This window comes from Salmo salar, chromosome 14 (genome assembly GCF_965601325.2).
Source record: "Salmo salar chromosome 14, fSalSal1, whole genome shotgun sequence".
NCBI lineage: Eukaryota > Metazoa > Chordata > Actinopteri > Salmoniformes > Salmonidae > Salmo > Salmo salar.
In genome coordinates, this window is record NC_138304.1 from 99988157 (window position 1) to 100008597 (window position 20441).

Here is a 20441-nt window from a genome sequence, read left to right on the forward strand (position 1 = left end):
TTTCACATTTTGATCTTCATTGTACTAGTCTTCATTGTACTAGTCTACTTAGAATTTACAGCACACTCTAACATTTCACAGATATCGTACACATGACGGTGACACGGTAGTTACAAACCTTTATAACCTCCTATTCTGCATAATAAGCTTCTATTCACTCTCAAAATGCCAGTCATTCCTGGGATGTGTTCCTAACCAAAGACCGTAAAATATATGGAAGAAGCCATCGATGACGCCACCCCACTGTTTCCTATGAGAATACTCAGCTTGTTAGATGATCAGGAAGTGCCCCTTTCAGCGTATCGCAATCTTGCTACATGGAGGAGTTTTGGAAACATTGTGCGCACAGTTTGAGCTACCCTAGGAAGGGACGTTGCAGGCCTGCTCAGTGCTGCCTCCTCTCATGGAGTATCTCAAGTTGAAGGCCACCCGAGGTACTGCAGGCTTCCATTAGCAACGAAATTATAATTATAACTTTGTCTGTGTGTGACTTTAAAGTAATCGGTTCAACGACATACATCTGGTGAAATAAAATCAATTATTGGTACCATAACTGTGTTCGATAAAATATTTATATCCACGAATATTGACCACGAAGATCGCCATTTCCCCATTTCACTATAATGGAGGAATCGATGCTGTTTTCGAAAAACAATACCGGCAGTACTGCGGTCGGCCTTCAACTCAAAATGATCAATGGGAGGGGGCAGTCATTCTCCCCTGGTTCTCACCCGCTGAGAGCATACTGTGGAATGTATCTCCACCCTTGCTACGCAAACTGCGGACAGATGTTTACGACAAGACTGGTGGAGTTACGTATAGTACTTCCAAATTGCCATGTCCTCGCTGCTGATTGAGATTGAGAGGAACCAATCGGCGCCTGGAATGTCGAAGCCTTGTCCAATCAGAAGTTCACAAATGTGGGACTTCTCTTCGTGAGCTCCTTAGTCCCTCCGTTTACAGTAAATCTTTCATTTTTTTTGTTGCTGCTGAAAGACTCCGAAAAGTAGAAACAAGACTAATTTGACTGATTCTACAATTGGCCGTTTGACGGTAAGCGATCAGTGTTTATTTATCGCGTTTTTCTGAAGTTAATATAGAAGTATTGTTTTCTCCGACGATTTTCGGACATAATGAGGGGCGCTTTCAACTTTACTTCCTGCTAAACTGACAAGGCCGAGAGACCAAGTTTCATGTCAACTTCCCTCGCCGTGACTATTGTAATGCCGTTTCTGGGTGTGTTTCTATGCTTAGGACTCAAAACAGGTCTCCTTTTAGATGAGTTTTTATGTTGAGAAATAAATAATTTGTCAGTTACAGAGTTGGGGTAGGCTGTCTTGCTTTTGCGTCAGTGTAAAAGTCATGACACACTGGCGCACCCCATTGTAGGGTGTCGCTACACTGATGCACTCGATTGTATGGTAGATAGTTTGGGCGATGGGACATCTGGCTTCATAACATTCTGTTTTAGTCAGGGAAGTTTTTTTTTTGTCTGTTTACGTCATACCCAAAGCTTGTAATCAACCTGTAAATATGAATCAAATGGGATCAATTAGCTTGCCTGTCAAGTGAAATGCACCGACCAAGAAGACCATAGTCACTAATGTACCCTGCTAGACAGTTGGCTAATTGTTTTAACTCAATAGAAGTGCTTTATAGTTTATAGAGTGCGGAGACAGCAAATGCACATTAGTGTTTACTGGAAAAGCCGAGGATAATTCACTAAGGCTGTGGTGGTTCTAATGGGAGTTGGTGTTGACTAGAGCGACCCCGTGTGGCTGCTGGGTACATTACAGTATTATGGTGCCGGAGTTGATTAAGTCGAGTTCCATTCATGTCCCTATCGTGTGTGTGTGTGTGTGTGTGTGTGTGTGTGTGTGTGTGTGTGTGTGTGTGTGTGTGTGTGTGTGTGTGTGTGTGTGTGTGTGTGTGTGTGTGTGTGTGTGTGTGTGTGTGTGTTCTCCACCACCAGTCCACCATATTGTTTGCACTCCTCTCAGATGTATGCATATTGAAATGGTGTTAAGGGAAGAGGGGAAGGACCAGAATAGAACTTGGCTGTGGTTTTGGTTCTGCTTTAGTCGTCTGTCTGCTAGTCAGTCACATGGTGCTTTATTGAGCGGAATGGGGGAAAGAAATGGTGGATAGAAATAGAGCGTCTCTAATCTGCATCACAAAGACACATCCCACTGTGGGATGTCTGCTCTAGAAAACACATTTCTATCAGACCAGTAAAGTCTTCTCTATCTGACCAGTGGTAGCCGTCTCTGTCTTTCTCACATGCTCCCACCCCTCTCGCTCCTCCTCCAGGGGAAGTCCACCGCCCCCCCCCCCCCCGGTCACAAAATGCCGTTGGTGACGAGGAACATAGAGCCTCGCCATGTGTGCCGCCAGGTGCTCCCCAGCACCATCCGCAGTGAGCTGGAGTGTGTTACCAACATCAGCCTCGCCAACATCATACGCCAGCTAGGCAGCCTCAGTAAGTTTCCGTCTCTGTGTGTGTGATGTGAGTTTATACCTAGGGAAGTGCTTAATGAAATGTACGTGTATTGTAGTATGATTTGTGTGTCTTGTTATGTAATCATGTGTGTATGTAGGCTATAAATATACATTTGTTTGTGTAGGTAAATATGCAGAGGATGTGTTTGGAGAGCTGTTTGTGCAAGCGGGGGCGTTTGCTATCAGGGTGAACTCACTGGGTGAGAGAGTGGACCGTCTACAGGTCAAAGTCACCCAGCTCGACCCTAAAGAGGAGGAAGGTAAGAGACTGACGTTATACACAGGGATGTAACGATCAGTCCCCGGTTCAAATGATTAAGATATGAGTGCATCGGTCCCTGGTTCAAATGATTAAAGATATGAGTGCATCGGTCCCTGGTTCAAATGATTTAAGATATGAGTGCATCGGTCCCTGGTTCAAATGATTTAAGATACGAGTGCATCGGTCCCTGGTTCAAATGATTAATATACTGTATGAGTCCATCTGTCCGCGAGACCCCAAACCAATCCAAATCTAGCATGCATCGGTCAGAAATTAGATTCAAACATTACGAATCTCCGGTTCACTTAAATGTTTTGCTCCAATTACTTCATTTTTACCTTCTGAAAATACCTAATCTTTTGTGACAATTGCGTCCTCTCCTTTAGTGTTAAACTAAGCATGTAATTAAGTTGACAGTCATTGAACTACAAGTCCTTTTGCTGAACAACCCTAGGCATGTTAGTTGGTATTTATTTATTTAAACTGATTTGGTGGTTAAGAGCTTGTAACTTAGCATTTCACTGTAAAGTCTACACCTGTTGTATTGGGCGTATGTGACAAATACGATTTGATTTGACCAATAAAAGTTAGGCCTACCCCTGACCTGGCTCATCTTTGTGTAAAATGGCTTGCGCAGTATTAAGCTTTGAGTGACAACGAATGTAATTTGGTAGGTTATTTTTATTTAAAAAAATACTTTTCTTTTCAATGCGCTGTTGGAAATTGTGCTTTACCTGAATAAAAGTTGCCCTAACCTATTCAGGTACACTCTCAGCATTAGTTTTGGTAGTTTTGCTTTAACCTCTCTTGGGTATGTGGGATGTGACCGTCCCACCTGCGGGACACACTATTCAACAGCCAGTGAAAAAGCAGGGCGGCAAATTCAAAACCACCAAAATCTCATAATTCAAATTTCTCACACATACAAGTATTATAGACCATTTTATAGGTAAGACTCTCTTTAATCCAACCAAATTGTCCGATTTCAAAAAGGCTTTACGGCGAAAGCAAAACATTAGATTATGTTAGGACACCACCTAAACAAGAAAAGCCACACAGCCATTTTCCTAGCAAGGAGAGGCGTCACAAAAAAACAGAAATACAGCTAAAATTAAGCACTACGTTTTTTTACATTTTAGTCATTTAGCAGACGCTCTTATCCAGAGCGACTTATAATAGTGAATGCATACATTTCATACATTTGTATTTCTTTTTTCCCCATACTGGTCCCCCGTGGGAATTGAACCCACAACCCTGGCGTTGCAAACACCATGCTCTACCAACTGAGCCACACTTACCTTTTGATGATCTTCATCAGATGGCACTCAGGACTTCATGTTACACAATACATGTATGTTTAGTTCGATAAAGTTCATATTTATATCCAAAAAACCCATTTTACATTGGCGCGTGATGTTCAGAAATGTTTTTCCTTCAAAAACTTCTGGTGAATGAGCACATCAATTTATAGAAATACTCATCATAAACATTGATAAAATATTAAACTGTTATTCAAAGAATAATAGATGAATAAACATCTCCTTAATGCAACCGCTGTGACAGATTTAAAAAAAGCTTCACGGGGAAAGCACACTGCAATAATCTGAGTACTGCGCTCAGAAACATACACTAGGCAATACAGATACCGCCATTTTGGAGTCATCTAAAATCATAAATATCATTATAAATATTCACTTACCTTTGATGATCTTCATCAGAAGGCACTCCCAGGAATCCTAGGTCCACAATACATTTTGTTTTGTTCGATAAAGTCCATAATTTATGTCCAAATACCTCCTTGTTTGTGCATTCAGTAAGCAACTCCAAATGTAGGAAGCGCGCTGAAAATTTCACGACAAAGTCAAAGAAAGTTCTATTTACGTTCGTAGAAACATGTCAAATCATGTATAGCATCAATCTTTAGGGCCTTTTTAACATAACATTTCAATAATATTCCAACCAAACGATTCCAATGTCTTGAAAAATGTAATGGAACACAGCTACCTCTCATGTGAATACGCGCCAATGAACTCATGACCTTTCCTGAGTCAACAACTTCCAACTTCCTTTGTTCGCTCTCTGTTCACCATAGAAGCCTCAAACAACTCTAGTGGAAGCCTTAGGAAGTGCAAAATGAACCCTAAGTCACTGTGTGTTAGATAGGCAATCACTTGAAAAAAACTACAAGCCTCAGATTTCCCACTTCCTGGTTGGATTTTTCTCAGGGTTTTGCCTGCCATATGAGTTCTGTTATACTCACAGACATCATTCAAACAGTTTTAGAAACTTCAGAGTGTTTTCTATCCAAATCTACTAATAATATGCATATCTTACCTTCTGAGTCTGAGTAGCAGACAGTTTAATTTGGGCACACCTTTCATCCGGACGTCAAAATACTGCCCCCTACCTTAGAGAAGTTTAAACAATCAGTGTATATGGTCATTTTTCGATATAGAGGTTAAAGTTAATAATTTCATAATCACTTTTGCTATCCGCTCTGCATGGCCGAAGCAGGAGAGGAAAAGAAGCTCACTCCTAGTCCTTCAACTTCCAAACAGCCTAAACCATTTGATTATGAGACGGGTGAAATCCAAAGTTAAGCTTGATATTGGTTGGCTATGTCATAGCACATTTTGTTAAGATACATATTTATACATTACTTGCTCTTAACACTTTTATTTTTTTGTATATATATAAAAAAAAAGGCAAATTAAATGAATTGGTAGGTTCAGATCAAAAGTGTGTTGGTGGTGGGGACTAAAAGCAAACATTTCTCCCCCTAACTGACAGTGGGGTGGTGGATGCCCAGTTTCCCATATGGCTCACGTCAGGTGCCCACATACACTATAGACACATTGATGGGTTCTGATTTGTTATTTATGAAATATACTTATTCATTTCACTGAGGGAGAGAGGGTAATGTATACATTATGTCAGGATATGTTATTGTTAGCCATCAGTATCCTATGGGAGGAGAAACAGTCTGGTGCCCACATACACTATATATATATACACACGCACGCACACACACACACCCCCCCAGCTCGGAGAGGCCCAGCTCATGAGCTCCATCAGCAGCAGAATTTAATTTAGAATGGAAAAAAAATGTGATTTTGCAATAAATGTTAGTGCGTCGAATACTATCCCATTGAACTACATCGATTCGTTCCTCAAATCGTTTCAAACTAAAACGCATCGTTCCTGTATCATATCGGACTCCATGTATCTAGATATGTATCCAATCGTCTTGAAAGGGAAATGTGCACATCCCTCATTTATACACCACGGGGTGGTCTCCCGGACACAGTTTTAAGCATCGAGTAAAAAACTATTTCAATGGGGAATCTTAATTGAACGTGACTTTTTTTAAAGTTCCTAACTGGTACGACCTATGTCCAGTAAACCCGCTGTATGTTACATAAAAACAGTGCATTGTGTTTAGCATTCAAGTCAGAATTCAGTAGATGTAATATAACAGATACTGTTTGCTTCTGTCTCAAACAACATAAATACTAACCCTAACTCTGTCTCATTCTCTCTTCTCTATCTCCACCCTCCCTCAATCTATCTCTCCTAGTCTCTCTGCAGGCCATCACCCAGAAGAAAGCGTTTCATAGTAATCTGACTCAGGACCAGCAGTTATTCTGTAGACCCTCTTTACCACTGCCTGTACAGGAGACTTATCTGACCTGTAATCCTCCTCCACCACTCAACAACCTCAGCCAGTACAGGTACACACACACACCTCAGCTAAGGCGAGGACGGCTCATAATAATGGCGTGAAGGGTATCAAACTCATTAACTTTTTCCGTTCATTTTTTATATATTTATCTCATTTAAAAAAAAGTATGACACCTGCTCGTTGAACATCCACCCTTCTGGGAAGGCTTTCCACTAGATGTTGGGACATTGCTGCGGGGACACAAAAGCATTAATGAGGTCGGGCACTGATGTTGGGTGATTAGGCCTGACTCGCAGTCGGAATCCAATTCATCCCAAAGGTCTTCGATGGGGTTGAGTTCAGGGCTCTGTGCAGGCCAGTCAAGTTATTCCACACCGATCTCGACAAACCATATCTGTATGGACCTCACTTTGTGCACGGGGGCATTGTCATGCTGAAACAGGAAAGGCCCTTACCCAAACTGTTGCCACAAAGTTGGAAGCACAGAATCGTCTAGAATGTCATTGTATGCTGTACCGTTAAGATTTCCCTTCACTGGAACTAAGCGGCCTGGCCCGAACCATGAAAAACAGCCCCAGACCATTATTCCTCCCTCATCAAACTTTACATTTTGCACTATGTATAGGGGTGGGTAGTGTTCCCCTGGATTCCGCCAAACCCAGATTCGACTGCCGGACTGCCAGATGGTGAAGTGTCATTCATCACTCCAGAGAAGGCGTTTCCACTGCTCCAGAGTCCAATGGGGGCGAGCTTTACACCACTCCAGCCAAGGTTGGCATTGATCTTAGGCTGCTCGGCCATGGAAAACCATTTCATGAAGCTCCCGACAAACAGTGCTTGTGCTGACGTTGCTTCCAGAGGCACTGAGTACAACATTTTAATGCTCTTCACCACTCGGCGGTTCCGTTCTGTGAGCTTGTGTGGCCTACCACTTCACTGCTGAGCCGTTGTTGCTCCTAGACGTTTCCACTTTACAATAACAGCACTTACAGTTGGCCAAGCAGCTCTAGCAGGGCAGAAATGTAATGAACTCACTTGTTGGAAAGGTGGCATCCTATGACGTTGCCACATTGCATGTCAATGAGCTCTTTAAGGCCATTCTACTGCCATTGTTTTGTCTATGGAGATTGCAGCGGGTGTGGCTGAAATAGCCAAATCCACACATTTTGACGGGGTGTCCACATACTTTTGTGTATGTAGTGTACTTTCTGAAGGCACTGTAGCTGGCTAGACTTAACATTCTAAATAATGTAGCTGACATGCCTAATTCAGTGACCAACTTTCACCTTGTCTATTCTTACTCTTTTACTGACATCAGTGACTGACATAAGAGAGAAACTGCTGATGCACAAGCACATTCCTAAATGGACCCTTGTCTATTCTACTATTCTTACACTTTTTTTTGGGGGGGGGGGGGGTCGGGGGCCCTAAGCGACCCTACACACACACACACACTGATATTGTCTGTTGTCATGATTAGGGACGATGGGAAGGATGCTCTGAAGTTCTACACGGACCCGTCTTACTTCTTTGACCTGTGGAAGGAGAAGATGCTGCAGGACACCAAGGACATCATGAAGGAGAGACGCAAACACAGGGTAACCACACACTTCAATTCGACAGTAGTTTGTTTTTGGCCTGTTGGGAAATGTACGTCCTCCTCTTAAACAGTATTGAAATGCACTTATAGCTTTGTTAAACTCTTTTCTGTTTCTTTTTGACTCTTTCCCCCTCTCTTTCTCTCCCCGCTCTCTGTCCCGCTCTCTTTCTCCCTCCCTGTCTCTCCCTCCCTGTCTCTCCCCGCTCTCTGTCCCGCTCTCTTTCTCCCTCCCTGTCTCTCCCCGCTCTCTGTCCCGCTCTCTTTCTCCCTCCCTGTCTCTCCCTCCCTGTCTCTCCCCGCTCTCTGTCCCGCTCTCTTTCTCCCTCCCTGTCTCTCCCCGCTCTCTGTCCCGCTCTCTTTCTCCCTCCCTGTCTCTCCCTCCCTGTCTCTCCCCGCTCTCTGTCCCGCTCTCTTTCTCCCTCCCTGTCTCTCCCCGCTCTCTGTCCCGCTCTCTTTCTCCCTCCCTGTCTCTCCCTCCGTCTCTCTTTCTCTATCTGTCTGAGTAGAAGGAGAAGAAGGACAATCAAAATATGCGGACTCTGAATCCCAGAAAGATCAAGACCAGAAAGGATGAGTGGGAACGGCGCAAGATGGGGGAAGAGTTTGTGGTACCCAAGAACGACATGGGGTGAGAGATGGAGAGAGAATGAGAACAGGGAGAGCGATGGAGAGAGAATGAGAACAGGGAGAGCGATGGAGAGAGAATGAGAACAGGGAGAGAGATGGAGAGAGAATGAGAACAGGGAGAGCGATGGAGAGAGAATGAGAGAGAATGAGAACAGGGAGAGAGATGGAGAGAGAATGAGAACAGGGAGAGAGATGGAGAGAGAATGAGAACAGGGAGAGCGATGGAGAGAGAATGAGAACAGGGAGAGCGATGGAGAGAGATGGAGAGAGAATGAGAACAGGGAGAGCGATGGAGAGAGAATGAGAGAGAATGAGAACAGGGAGAGAGATGGAGAGAGAATGAGAACAGGGAGAGAGATGGAGAGAGAATGAGAGAGAATGAGAACAGGGAGAGAGATGGAGAGAGAATGAGAACAGGGAGAGAGATGGAGAGAGAATGAGAGAGAATGAGAACAGGGAGAGAGATGGAGAGAGAATGAGAACAGGGAGAGCGATGGAGAGAGAATGAGAACAGGGAGAGAGATGGAGAGAGAATGAGAACAGGGAGAACAGGGAGAGAGATGGAGAGAGAATGAGAACAGGGAGAGAGATGGAGAGAGAATGAGAACAGGGAGAGAGATGGAGAGAGAATGAGAACAGGGAGAGAGATGGAGAGAGAATGAGAACAGGGAGAGAGATGGAGAGAGAATGAGAGAGAATGAGAACAGGGAGAGAGATGGAGAGAGAATGAGAACAGGGAGAGAGATGGAGAGAGAATGAGAGAGAATGAGAACAGGGAGAGAGATGGAGAGAGAATGAGAACAGGGAGAGCGATGGAGAGAGAATGAGAACAGGGAGAGAGATGGAGAGAGAATGAGAACAGGGAGAGCGATGGAGAGAGAATGAGAGAGAATGAGAACAGGGAGAGAGATGGAGAGAGAATGAGAACAGGGAGAGAGATGGAGAGAGAATGAGAACAGGGAGAGCGATGGAGAGAATGAGAACAGGGAGAGCGATGGAGAGAGAATGAGAGCGATGGAGAGAATGAGAACAGGGAGAGCGATGGAGAGAGAATGAGAACAGGGAGAGCGATGGAGAGAGAATGAGAACAGGGAGAGGGAGTGTGAGAACAGGGAGAGGGAGTGTGAGAACAGGGAGAGGGAGTGTGAGAACAGGGAGAGGGAGTGTGAGAACAGGGAGAGGGAGTGTGAGAACAGGGAGAGGGAGTGTGAGAACAGGGAGAGAGGGAGTGTGAGAACAGGGAGAGAGGGAGTGTGAGAACAGGGAGAGAGGGAGTGTGAGAACAGGGAGAGGGAGTGTGAGAACAGGGAGAGGGAGTGTGAGAACAGGGAGAGGGAGGAGAGAGAATGAGAGAGAGGGAGTGTGAGAACAGGGAGAGAGAGGAGAGAGGAAGAGAGAATGAGAACAGGGAGAGAGAGAAGTGAGAATGAGAACAGGGAGAGAAAGTGAGAAGAGTGAGAACAGGGAGAGAGATGGAGAGAGAATGAGAACAGGGAGAGAGGCTATATGAAGGGGAGAGAGAGAATATGAGGGAGGTTCTGAGTCTGTAGGGGAGAGGGTTGTCCTATAGAATGGTTTTAAACGGTTTAATTGCGGTGTCTTGTCTTTGATCAAAATATTCATTTTTTTGTCTGTACCCATGTATCTTGGTGTGTGTAGAGAATCTCTTGAGGGTCTGAATGGCAGTATTGGTTCAGGAGAAGGCTGTTATTCCGCTGATGGTTTAGACCAGAGTACAGGGTCGTACGCCTTCGATCCCGGCTCCCCGCTCCCTCCCCCCGCTCCCGATGACTTCCTGCCCCCTCCACCCCCAGACATGACGTAAGTAGAGGATGGAGGGGAACAGTGTTTGCACCTCATAATTTACCAAATACTGTCGTTTTTACACGTATTTTATGCTAATTTAGCATTGTTAGCATTAGCGTCTACTCGCCAGTCAACACCCTTCATCTCCAGTGGTCAGAATCGTTTGGATACAGAGTGTTTTGGAGAATCCGTGCCCTGTTCCTAATCCATCCCGTGCACTCTCATTGGCAGGTATGACGGACAGTACGGAGCACCAACCCAGAAGCGCACCAGCGTTCTGAGCCCCACACACCCTCCTCCAGCCCCTCCCATGACCTCTTCTGCTTCCAGTGGCTCTCGGCCCAACCTGGCCCCTCCCCCTGCCCCACCTCCCCCTCCCCCCTCTGGATTTGACTCCTCCCCTCCCGCTCCCCCTCCTGTCTTCTTCTCTGCCTATCCCTCCCCCCCTGCCCCACCTTCCCCTCTCTCCCAGAGCACCATCTCTCCACCTCCTCCCCCCTCTCTCCCCCAGGGTGGTGGCGCACCTCCTCCTCCTCCTCCCCCGCCTCCCCCAGGCCCCCCTCCCCTCTCTTCTGGCCTCCCCCCTCCCTCCTTCTCCATTGGGGCTCCCCCTCCTCTCAAACCCACCCAGGTTCAGCCAGAAGCCCCCGCTGACGCTCATAATGACTTGCTGTCAGCTATCCGGCAAGGTACGACACACACAGAGACACACAGATAGATAGATAGATAGATACTAGTACACATAAACACACCCTAAACCCCCCACCCCCCGCTCTCTCTTGCAGGTTTTAACCTTCGTAAAGTGGAGGAACAGAAAGAACAGGAGAAGAAGGATAACTACGGCAACGACGTAGCGGCCATCTTGTCTCGCCGTATTGCTGTGGAGTGCAGCGATAGCGAAGACGACTCCTCGGAGTTGGACGATGACGATTGGTCCGAGTGAGGCCTCCTTTACCACCACCATTATGGTCTTCCTCAGTCCTCCTCGGAGAGAATGCATCATGTCCTTTTGCCATTACTTCTTCATAACCAATGATCTGAGGAGTAGAGGGCCAAAGATGAGTGTATCCTCTTCCACACTCCTGTCTAAGCCAGTCACATTCCTGTCTAAGCCAGTCACATTCCCTGTGTGCCAGTCACATTCCCTGTGTGCCAGTCACATTCCCTGTGTGCCAGTCACATTCCCTGTGTGTTTTATGTAGAACTTAACTGAGAAGCCGATAACTTCAGTATGGAGAACAGTCCAAATATCAAAAACCCAATTATTTCTAAAGGGCACATGGCCAAAGGTGTGTGTGTGTGGTAATGAGAATTATACTCACAGATAACATAGTATACCGTATAGATATTGATCCTTACATACAGACACACAGTCCCATAATGGTTTAACTGATGAACTGTGTTATGTATTAAGAATCATATTTGACTTTATGATAGTTATAAGATGTGCTAAATGAGGCACAACAAACTTTTTTTTTTATTGCAGTTTTTGTTTTTTTCCCCTGTCTTTTGCGCTGTTGTTGGCATGGGGATGGTTACCTAGGTGACGGAGGGACTCATTAACAGGTGGGGGGGATAGAAATATAATGTATTTATATATAAATAGGGGGACGTTCAGCTGAATAAAATGTTCTGAACCTATCTAAACGTTCTGAAATGTTCCGATTCAGCTCTGGCTCAATAAAACCATGTCCCATGTCAGTCAAAACATGCTCTGCCCAATAAGTGATCCCTCTCTTGCTCTAGTCCCGCCCCTCAAGTGCCTTTTGCTTTTCATGTTTATGTGCGAGGAGGATGACGTTACCCTTGGACACTGATCTAAGGTCAGGTTTGTATCGGTCCCATCACCATAGGATTGGATGATGCGTCACTGATCCTAGATCTGTGTCTGAGACAACTTGATCGTCTTCTGTTTGTTTTAAATCCAAAGTGTAAAGCCACAATCAGACCTGAACATGTTATTATCCAACCACCTGTTTCTGCTTGTCCTGTCTGTCTCAACTTTATCAGTGACGATTATTACAATAATAAAGATACAATGAACTACAGTGTTTGTGTGTCAATGAGTTCCTGTCCAGTTTTTATCCACGTATTTTTCTTTTGTCAGTCTAGATGTTCAAGATCCTCCTATTGAAGAACGTGGAGTTGGATTGGACACACCCTTCAGAATTGTCTATCAACATCATTTGCCAGTCCCTGAAATGGAAAGAAACAGAGAGAGACCCAGAAATATTTGGAGTAGAGGAGTCCAGACAGAAATAACAGAGTGACCTGGAAACTTGGCATGAACTGTGCGATGGAGGACATTCTTCAATGGGCTCTGCTCCTTCTAGGAGCCAAGTGCTTCAAGGCCCAGTGCAGAACATTTAGATTTTCCTGTTTAATATACAGTACCAGTCAAAAGTTGACACACCTACTCATTCCAGGGTTTTTCTTTATTTTTTAGTATTTTCTACATTGTAGAATAATAACGAAGACAAACTATGAAATAACACATATGGAATCATGTAGTAGCCCCAAAAATGTTCAACAAATCAAAATATATTTTATATTTGAGATTCTTCAGAGTAGCCACCCTTTGCCTTGATGACAGCGTTGGTATCATTACCAATTGGGTGGAAACCTACCTACAGCCACTTAAAAGTTTGTTTTTGGACATTCATTTCCTCAAGTTTAGATTCTAATTGTGTCTGGACTAAGTTGTTTTCATTGATCTGTTCGTCAGTGTCGACAGAGTACGCTGCTACCCTGTCATTTAAAGTAGTAGTAAAGTAGTAGAATTGCATCTTTTATTTAACTAGGCAAGTCATTTAAGAATAAATTCTTATTTACAATGAAGGCCTATACCGGCCAAACCCAGACAGCGCTGGGACTTCCAATCACAGCCAGATCTGATACAGCCTGGATTCAAACCAGGGACTGTAGTGACACCTCTTGCACTGAGATGCAGAGCCTTAGACCGCTACACCACTCAGGAACATGAAATATATGAATAAAATAAAGAAGAATCGTATCTGCTACAGCCTAAAGTCCAGGCTTCTACACTATATACGTTCAGCCATGCAATGAACAGTCTTATTTTGCAAACAGTTACATTATCTTAAATTATGACTATCCAATCTACTCATCACATTACAAATGGCAGGTTATATTACATAAGTCTGCAAATGCAATGATGCATGAAATGCTTTATTATAAAGGTGCATTTTTATGTTGAAAATGATCTTCCCTAAACTTGAAACTCATTCGTTGCTGATGAATGTACTTAATTGTTACCCAGAAATGATTTGATATTGAGATAAAAATTGCTGCGAAGGAACTTTAAGTAAGTCCATTGAGTGTGTGTGTTCACGAATTTGCTCGAGTAGAATGAGGGAGACCCTACTTCATTTTTTGCATACAAAATAAATTCGCTTTTATTTTGAAGTAGAAAAAGACAACATTTGTACATTTTATATAAAACAACATTGTGCAAACTGAAACCTTTTCAGAGATAGTCACAGTCCCTTTGACACTACCCTTTCTAAGTGTTCTGGAGTTCACCGACAGCAGCATAGTATATAGTCCCACCAAACCATCCAAAGGCTTATAATATCATATCATAGTATCGTTGTATAGACCCACTTTCCCGTGCTCCTAAAGCATGTATGTTGGATCCAGATGAATTACGTTGGACCTCTGTGATTGCATCAGACTGGATGGTCTACATGTTAGGTGAGGATGAGGCACATGTTGAGATGATACAGTACGTACGATTTTATTCCAGCTGATTCCAAAATGGCTGTCTTCTGGAACAGTACATTCTCATTGCTTCTTATCTGAAGTGCAAGTGATGATGATGTTCTCTATTGGTTTTTCACGTATATGGGGCTGTGTGTGTGTGTGTGTGTGTGTGTGTGTGTGTGTGTGTGTGTGTGTGTGTGTGTGTGTGTGTGTGTGTGTGTGTGTGTGTGTGTGTGTGTGTGTGTGTGTGTGTGTGTGTGTGTGTGTGTGTGTGTGTGTGTGTGTGTGTGTGTGTGTGTGTGTGTCCATCCTACACATCAACAGGCCTGTGTGTGTTGTGTCTGTGAGGACAGCAGGCGTGCAGCAGCACCAGTCGTATGTCTCTGTTCCTCAGGCTATACAGTAGAGGGTTGAGCAGAGAGTTCCCCGCTGCCGGCACTAGCGTAGCGTACGTATACAGGGGCGAGCTAGATGCGTCGCCCAGCAATCCGTAGAGGGCGAAGGGCGTCCAGCAGCTGACGAACACTCCGAGGACTAACAACAGCCGAGAGAGTCCCTTACCCCGGCCCCCGTGCTTACTGGCATACGATTGGTCATCAGGCAGGAAGTGCCTCTGCGTGGCGATGGCGTGGGCGTGCCTCCTTGCGACACGGCAGATCCCGGTGTACAGCTGCAGCGTGACCATGACGACCAGAAGGAAGCCGCCGCAGAGCAACGACAGGTATGTCCGGGTCAGGGGTCGCGCAACGGAACAGGATGTGATGTCATTGAGGCAGTGCCACCCCAGCACCGGCCCCGAGCCAATCAGACACGACCCCAGCCAGACGAGTGCCAGAAGACCAGCGGCACAGCGGCGGGAGTGGCGGGAGCCGTAGGTGAGGGCGTGGCTTAGAGACAGGTAACGATCCAGGGCCACGCCCATCAGGCTGAGGAGGGAGGCCGTCAGTGATGTCGCCAGCAACCCTGCCGTCATCAGCTCCGACCAATCAGTGGGCTCCACACAAAACAGGAAGAGGAAGTGGAGGATCAAAGCCACGCCCGCCAGCAGGTCAGCTAATGCCAGACTGGCAAGGAGTAGGAAGACAGGAGCGCGGAGAGAAGGCGTGGCCAAGATGGCAGCCACTACGATGGCGTTTTCGGACACGATGAGAGTTCCCGATACGCACAGTGCCACTCCCCATAGGCTGAGAGGTGAGGCCTCAGGCACGGCCGTGGGATCTGATTGGTCCAGCAGGGAAAGATGTGAAGACATCCCTGAACCTGAAGACTCCTCGAACCAAACGTCAGAGTCATTTTGGGTCATTATGGGTCAAACACACCACACCTGAGAGAGAGAGAGAGAAAGAGAGATAGAGAAAGAGAAGATACAGAAATGTTAATACACATTTTCACTGTACTAATAGCAGCAGCTCTTCCTCCTCTTCTGTCTTCCCTGCACGTGAGTAGTTGATAACCACAGCAGACAGCCACCCTGTGCTGGGGCTGCATCTCAATAGTCTACAGTGGCTTCCTCTCCTGGGTCTTCGGCCACTTCGTCCATCTGTCAAGAGGTCCGGGCCTTTATGACACAGGAGGAAGGGCACTTGAACTACTGGTCCAACTCAAACTGCTCTCTCAAAGGAGAGACTCAGCGTGCTCCTCACATTGCTCTGGGACCATTCCATTCCATTGATCTGGGACCATTCCATTCCATTGCTATGGGACCATTCCATTCCATTGCTATGGGACCATTCCATTCCATTGCTATGGGACCATTCCATTGCTATGGGACCATTCCATTCCATTGCTCTGGGACCATTCCATTCCATTGCTCTGGGACCATTCCAATCCATTGCTATGGGACCATTCCATTCCATTGCTATGGGACCATTCCAATCCATTGCTCTGGGACCATTCCGTTCCATTGCTATGGGACCATTCCATTCCATTGCTATGGGACCATTCCATTCCATTGCTCTGGGACCATTCCGTTCCATTGCCTGATCTCTACTCTTCTCTCTGAAATGTTCACCCCCCCTCATTGATTTACAAGGTATAGAAAGCAATGTAAGACATATGGTGACAAATCCCTGTCTAGCCTACGTCCAACCAATGCTTTTAAATCCATGAGGGCGAGTGAAGGAGTGCACACTCCAGGGAGAAGGAGGAGAAGACTGCAGCCCTTCTCGTGACTCCTCTCCACTCTTCTCCTATAGTACAGTGGGGAGTGTTTTGTAACAGATTTTCAGCATCTTGGAAAACCATGTCAATATGCTCTGGCTCTGATAAATCATTTGACGTTTACAAAATCTACACATTACATACCACATACAGACAGACAGACAGACAGACAGACAGACAGACAGACAGACAGACAGACAGACAGACAGACAGACAGACAGACAGACAGACAGACAGACAGACAGACAGACAGACAGACACTGCAAAATATCTTACCTTCTATTGATAAAAATACCTTGATCACGATTCTTCCAAATCAGCTCTGTTCACAGAGCATTCAGGAGACAGTGATGCCGTGATGCTGTCCTTGTGTCTCGGTGTATCGGTATATCGATGGTTGGTTATATCTCAGAAAAGGCTTGTCTGATTGTCCCCATCAGAGTAATAACATATTCTCAGTTTCTCCGGGTGGTGCGAACGCCAGAATGACTGGATGGATCTAATGCGCGCAGGGTTCTTCACTAGGGAAGGTCTGTCTGACGTCAGTGGTGGTGAGCTTCAGCCAATGAGGTGCTAGGAGAGACGAGGGGTGTGATGGGGGACTCCTGTAGAGGAATTTCATTCAGAAAAATGCGACAGCTTCCTGCCCCTCCCACTGCGGCTTGCCTCGTGTGCACCTTTCCCGTAAATAATCCCCTGTACACTCCTTCCGACACATACACACACACCACAGTAGAGATTCTGATCAATGGGAATTCATTAGGTTTGGAGAGAGGGCTGACGCCTTGAGGAGCTGTCCAAGGTGCTGTAACGAAGCTATGTGCTAGAAATTGCTTTAATCAATTGGTTTGACTGTTTTTATGTGGGTATTAAATAATACAACAAGAATACATTGAAGCTCATACGTGTAGTTTTCTATGCAGAATTGGAAAAGGGGACAGGTGAAGTGTTTATGTCATTCAATAAGCAAAAGGTGCATGAATAGGCTACATAGGCCCTTCAGTCCCAAGGTGAGTCACTGGCTACATAGGTCCTTCAGTCCCAAGCTGAGTCACTGGCTACATAGGCCCTCCAGTCCCAAGGTGAGTCACTGGCTACATAGACCCTACAGTCCCAAGGTGAGTCACTGGCTACATAGACCCTACAGTCCCAAGGTGAGTCACTGGCTACATAGGTCCTTCAGTCCCAAGCTGAGTCACTGGCTACATAGGCCTTCAGTCCCAAGGTGAGTCACTGGCTACATAGGCCCTACAGTCCCAAGCTGAGTCACTGGCTACATAGGCCCTTCAGTCCCAAGGTGAGTCACTGGCTACATAGGCCGTTCAGTCCCAAGGTGAGTCACTGGCTACATAAGCCCTTCAGTCCCAAGGTGAGTCACTGGCTACATAGACCCTTCAGTCCCAAGCTGAGTCACTGGCTACATAGGCCCTTCAGTCCCAAGGTGAGTCACTGGCTACATAGACCCTACAGTCCCAAGGTGAGTCACTGGCTACATAGGCCTTCAGTCCCAAGGTGAGTCACTGGCTACATAGGCCTTCAGTCCCAAGGTGAGTCACTGGCTACATAGGCCTTCAGTCCCAAGGTGAGTCACTGGCTACATAGGCCTTCAGTCCCAACGTGAGTCACTGCCTACATAGACCTTACAGTCCCAAGTTGAGTCACTGGCTACATAGACCCTACAGTCCCAAGGTGAGTCACTGGCTACATAGACCCTACAGTCCCAAGGTGAGTCACTGGCTACATAGACCCTACAGTCCCAAGGTGAGTCACTGGCTAAGCACCGTTTGTCTTGGATGAATCATGAATTATTATTTGATAAAAAAGTGAGTAGGCTAGCCTATATATCTATATATCTATGTAGTCCTACAATGTCCAGGATTTTTGAAAGATATCAAATCAGTAATGTATAATATTTATTATTATTATTAGAATAATAGTGTCATTATCTATTTTGAGTCATGATCAGCTGATCGGTTAAGGATGTAGGATATCAGATGATCGATTATTGATTATTGATAGACACATCGGTGAAACCCGGTCCTGGATGGTTTACAGGGCCTTCTGAAAGTATTCAGACCCTTTCACTTTTTCCACATTTTGTTAAATTACAGCCTTATTCTAAAATGGATTAAATCACTTTTTTTCCCTGATCAATCTACACTCAATGCTCCATAATGACAAAGCGAAAACATGGTTTTAGAAATTTTAGCTAATGTATAATGATTTAAAAACTGAAATAGTATTCAAACCCTTTACTCAGTGCTATTGTTGAAGCATCTTTGGCAGCGATGTCATGTTTTTGTCATATTTCAGTTTTTTAAACCTGTTTTTGCTTTGTCATTATGAGGTATTGTGTGTAGATGAATGAGGATTATTATTTTTTCATCCATTTTAGAATAAGGCTGTATTGTAACACAATGTGGAAAAATTCTAAGGGGTCTGAATATTTTCTGAAGGCACTGTATCTAGTAGAGAGGATTCTCTGTTTCCCCGGGTAATAAAAAACACTTTGCGTGGGCTGCAGTGGTTGCTGCAATGTATCTCCGTGGTTACGCACAGGCCACGGCACTACGCATAGAGGGGGACCTTCGACTTGTTGTTGCCATAGAACCATATAAGGAAACTGACTTCCGGTTCTCTTTGGTAGAGAAAAGATCGATACCTCACAAAGCATTACGTCATTTACACATTACCGGGAAAAACTGTTAGAGGGAGAAGAGGGAGAGAGAGAGAATTAGTTAAACTCGGGAAACGCTGCCTCATTCATCTTCCTCTTTGTTTTTATTTATTCATTTGGACAAAACAATAATTGGATGTAGTGTTAAATCACAGTAGACCTAACCCGCTGAGCTAAAGCCTAGGCTACAACTAGGGGAACTAACACAAGTGTTCAGGTTTCGGGCAAGACTAACCTACAAATCCAGTGAATGTGGTTCGCTGAGCCACCCGTGTTACACTACCCCTGTTACACCTGATGGGCTTGTAGACAGAAGAAGACTGAGACACCCCTGTTACACTACCCCTGTTACACCTGATGGGCTTGTAGACAGAAGAAGACTGAACCACCCGTGTTACACTACCCCTGTTACACCTGATGGGCTTGTAGACAGAAGAAGATAACTGTTGTTTTATACTGTATTTACCAGTAAGATGCTGTAGAGAAGAGACGTATCTATTCATTACCGGCTGGCTGCCCTCAGGTGGCGTTTATGAGCTGTTAAAGGGAACCTCAAACTCGTGGTGCCGTGACTGCGGATTTTCCTCGGTTATCTAACACACACACACACACACACACACACACACACACACACACACACACACACACACACACTGCCCTTCCTCTCAACACATACACGCACACACTGTCCTTCCCCCGAACACACACACACACACACACACACACACACACACACACACACACACACACACACACACACACACACACACACACACACACACACACACACACACACACACACACACACACACTTTGACGCTGCAGCACAAATCCATGTGTGGTTTGTGTGGTTTGTGTGAGAGGAGGGCGATGATGCAGAGCAGAAGCAGAGAGGAGGAGAGCAGGCTGGGTTGTGTAGGGTGTGTATGTAGTAGAGAGGGTTTTATGAGGTGAAGGTGACGTAAAGCATTATTCATTGCAATGTGCGTATGTGTCAATCAGTATGTTCATTATACAGTTAGAAAAAGCTATGCAAAGACAGGAATTTACAGCGCATACATGTCCACAAATAAATATGCATTTGACAAAACATACTGTACGTGTGTCCTAGTCTGTCTGTTCAGCATCTGTAGTATCTGTGTCGGGAATGTTAATCAGCGTGTGTGTGTGTGTGTGTGTTTGTGTGTGTGTTTGTGTTTGTGCGCGCACATGTCTGTGTGTGTGTGCATGCATATGTGTGTTTGTTTGTGTACCTTTGTGCATGCTTGAATGCATGTTTAAGTTTGTCCGTGTGTGTGTGTGTGTGTGTCAGAGTGCCAGTGCTCTGAGGTAAACAGGTGTCACTGTCTCAGTGGTGTGTGTTTCAGGTTGGAGGCAAAGCGGATGGCGGTTGCTAGGTAACCAG

At 45.3% G+C, this 20441-nt stretch overlaps 2 protein-coding genes across 2 annotated transcripts; one reads left to right on the top strand and one right to left on the bottom strand.

Moving 5' to 3' along the window:
• Positions 1–915: 915 nt before the first annotated feature.
• LOC106570637 (actin-binding protein WASF2) lies at positions 916–12054 on the top strand. Its single transcript, XM_014143106.3, has 9 exons — positions 916–1053; positions 2311–2479; positions 2625–2759; positions 6339–6492; positions 7924–8041; positions 8550–8671; positions 10330–10491; positions 10708–11165; positions 11262–12054. Exons 2-9 carry the CDS (start codon positions 2347–2349, stop codon positions 11417–11419), a joined length of 1440 nt encoding a protein of 479 aa, XP_013998581.3. The 5' UTR covers positions 916–1053; positions 2311–2346; the 3' UTR covers positions 11420–12054.
• Positions 12055–14473: 2419 nt separating this feature from the next.
• On the bottom strand, positions 14474–15519 carry LOC106570642 (G-protein coupled receptor 3-like). The gene has a single exon (XM_082961340.1). The coding sequence runs from the start codon at positions 15500–15502 to the stop codon at positions 14510–14512; it is 993 nt and encodes a 330-aa protein (XP_082817466.1). The 5' UTR covers positions 15503–15519; the 3' UTR covers positions 14474–14509.
• Between the last annotated feature and the right edge of the window lie 4922 nt (positions 15520–20441).

Excerpts from the sequence above, each read along its gene's own strand:
- LOC106570637 (XM_014143106.3), top strand. The coding sequence starts at position 2,347 with ATGCCGTTGGTGACGAGGAACATAGAGCCTCGCCATGTGTGCCGCCAG. Across the intron at positions 2,480-2,624 it reads ACGCCAGCTAGGCAGCCTCA|GTAAATATGCAGAGGATGTG; the intron begins GTAAGTTTCCGT and ends TTGTTTGTGTAG. Across the intron at positions 8,042-8,549 it reads AGGAGAGACGCAAACACAGG|AAGGAGAAGAAGGACAATCA; the intron begins GTAACCACACAC and ends CTGTCTGAGTAG.
- LOC106570642 (XM_082961340.1), bottom strand. The coding sequence starts at position 15,502 with ATGACCCAAAATGACTCTGACGTTTGGTTCGAGGAGTCTTCAGGTTCA.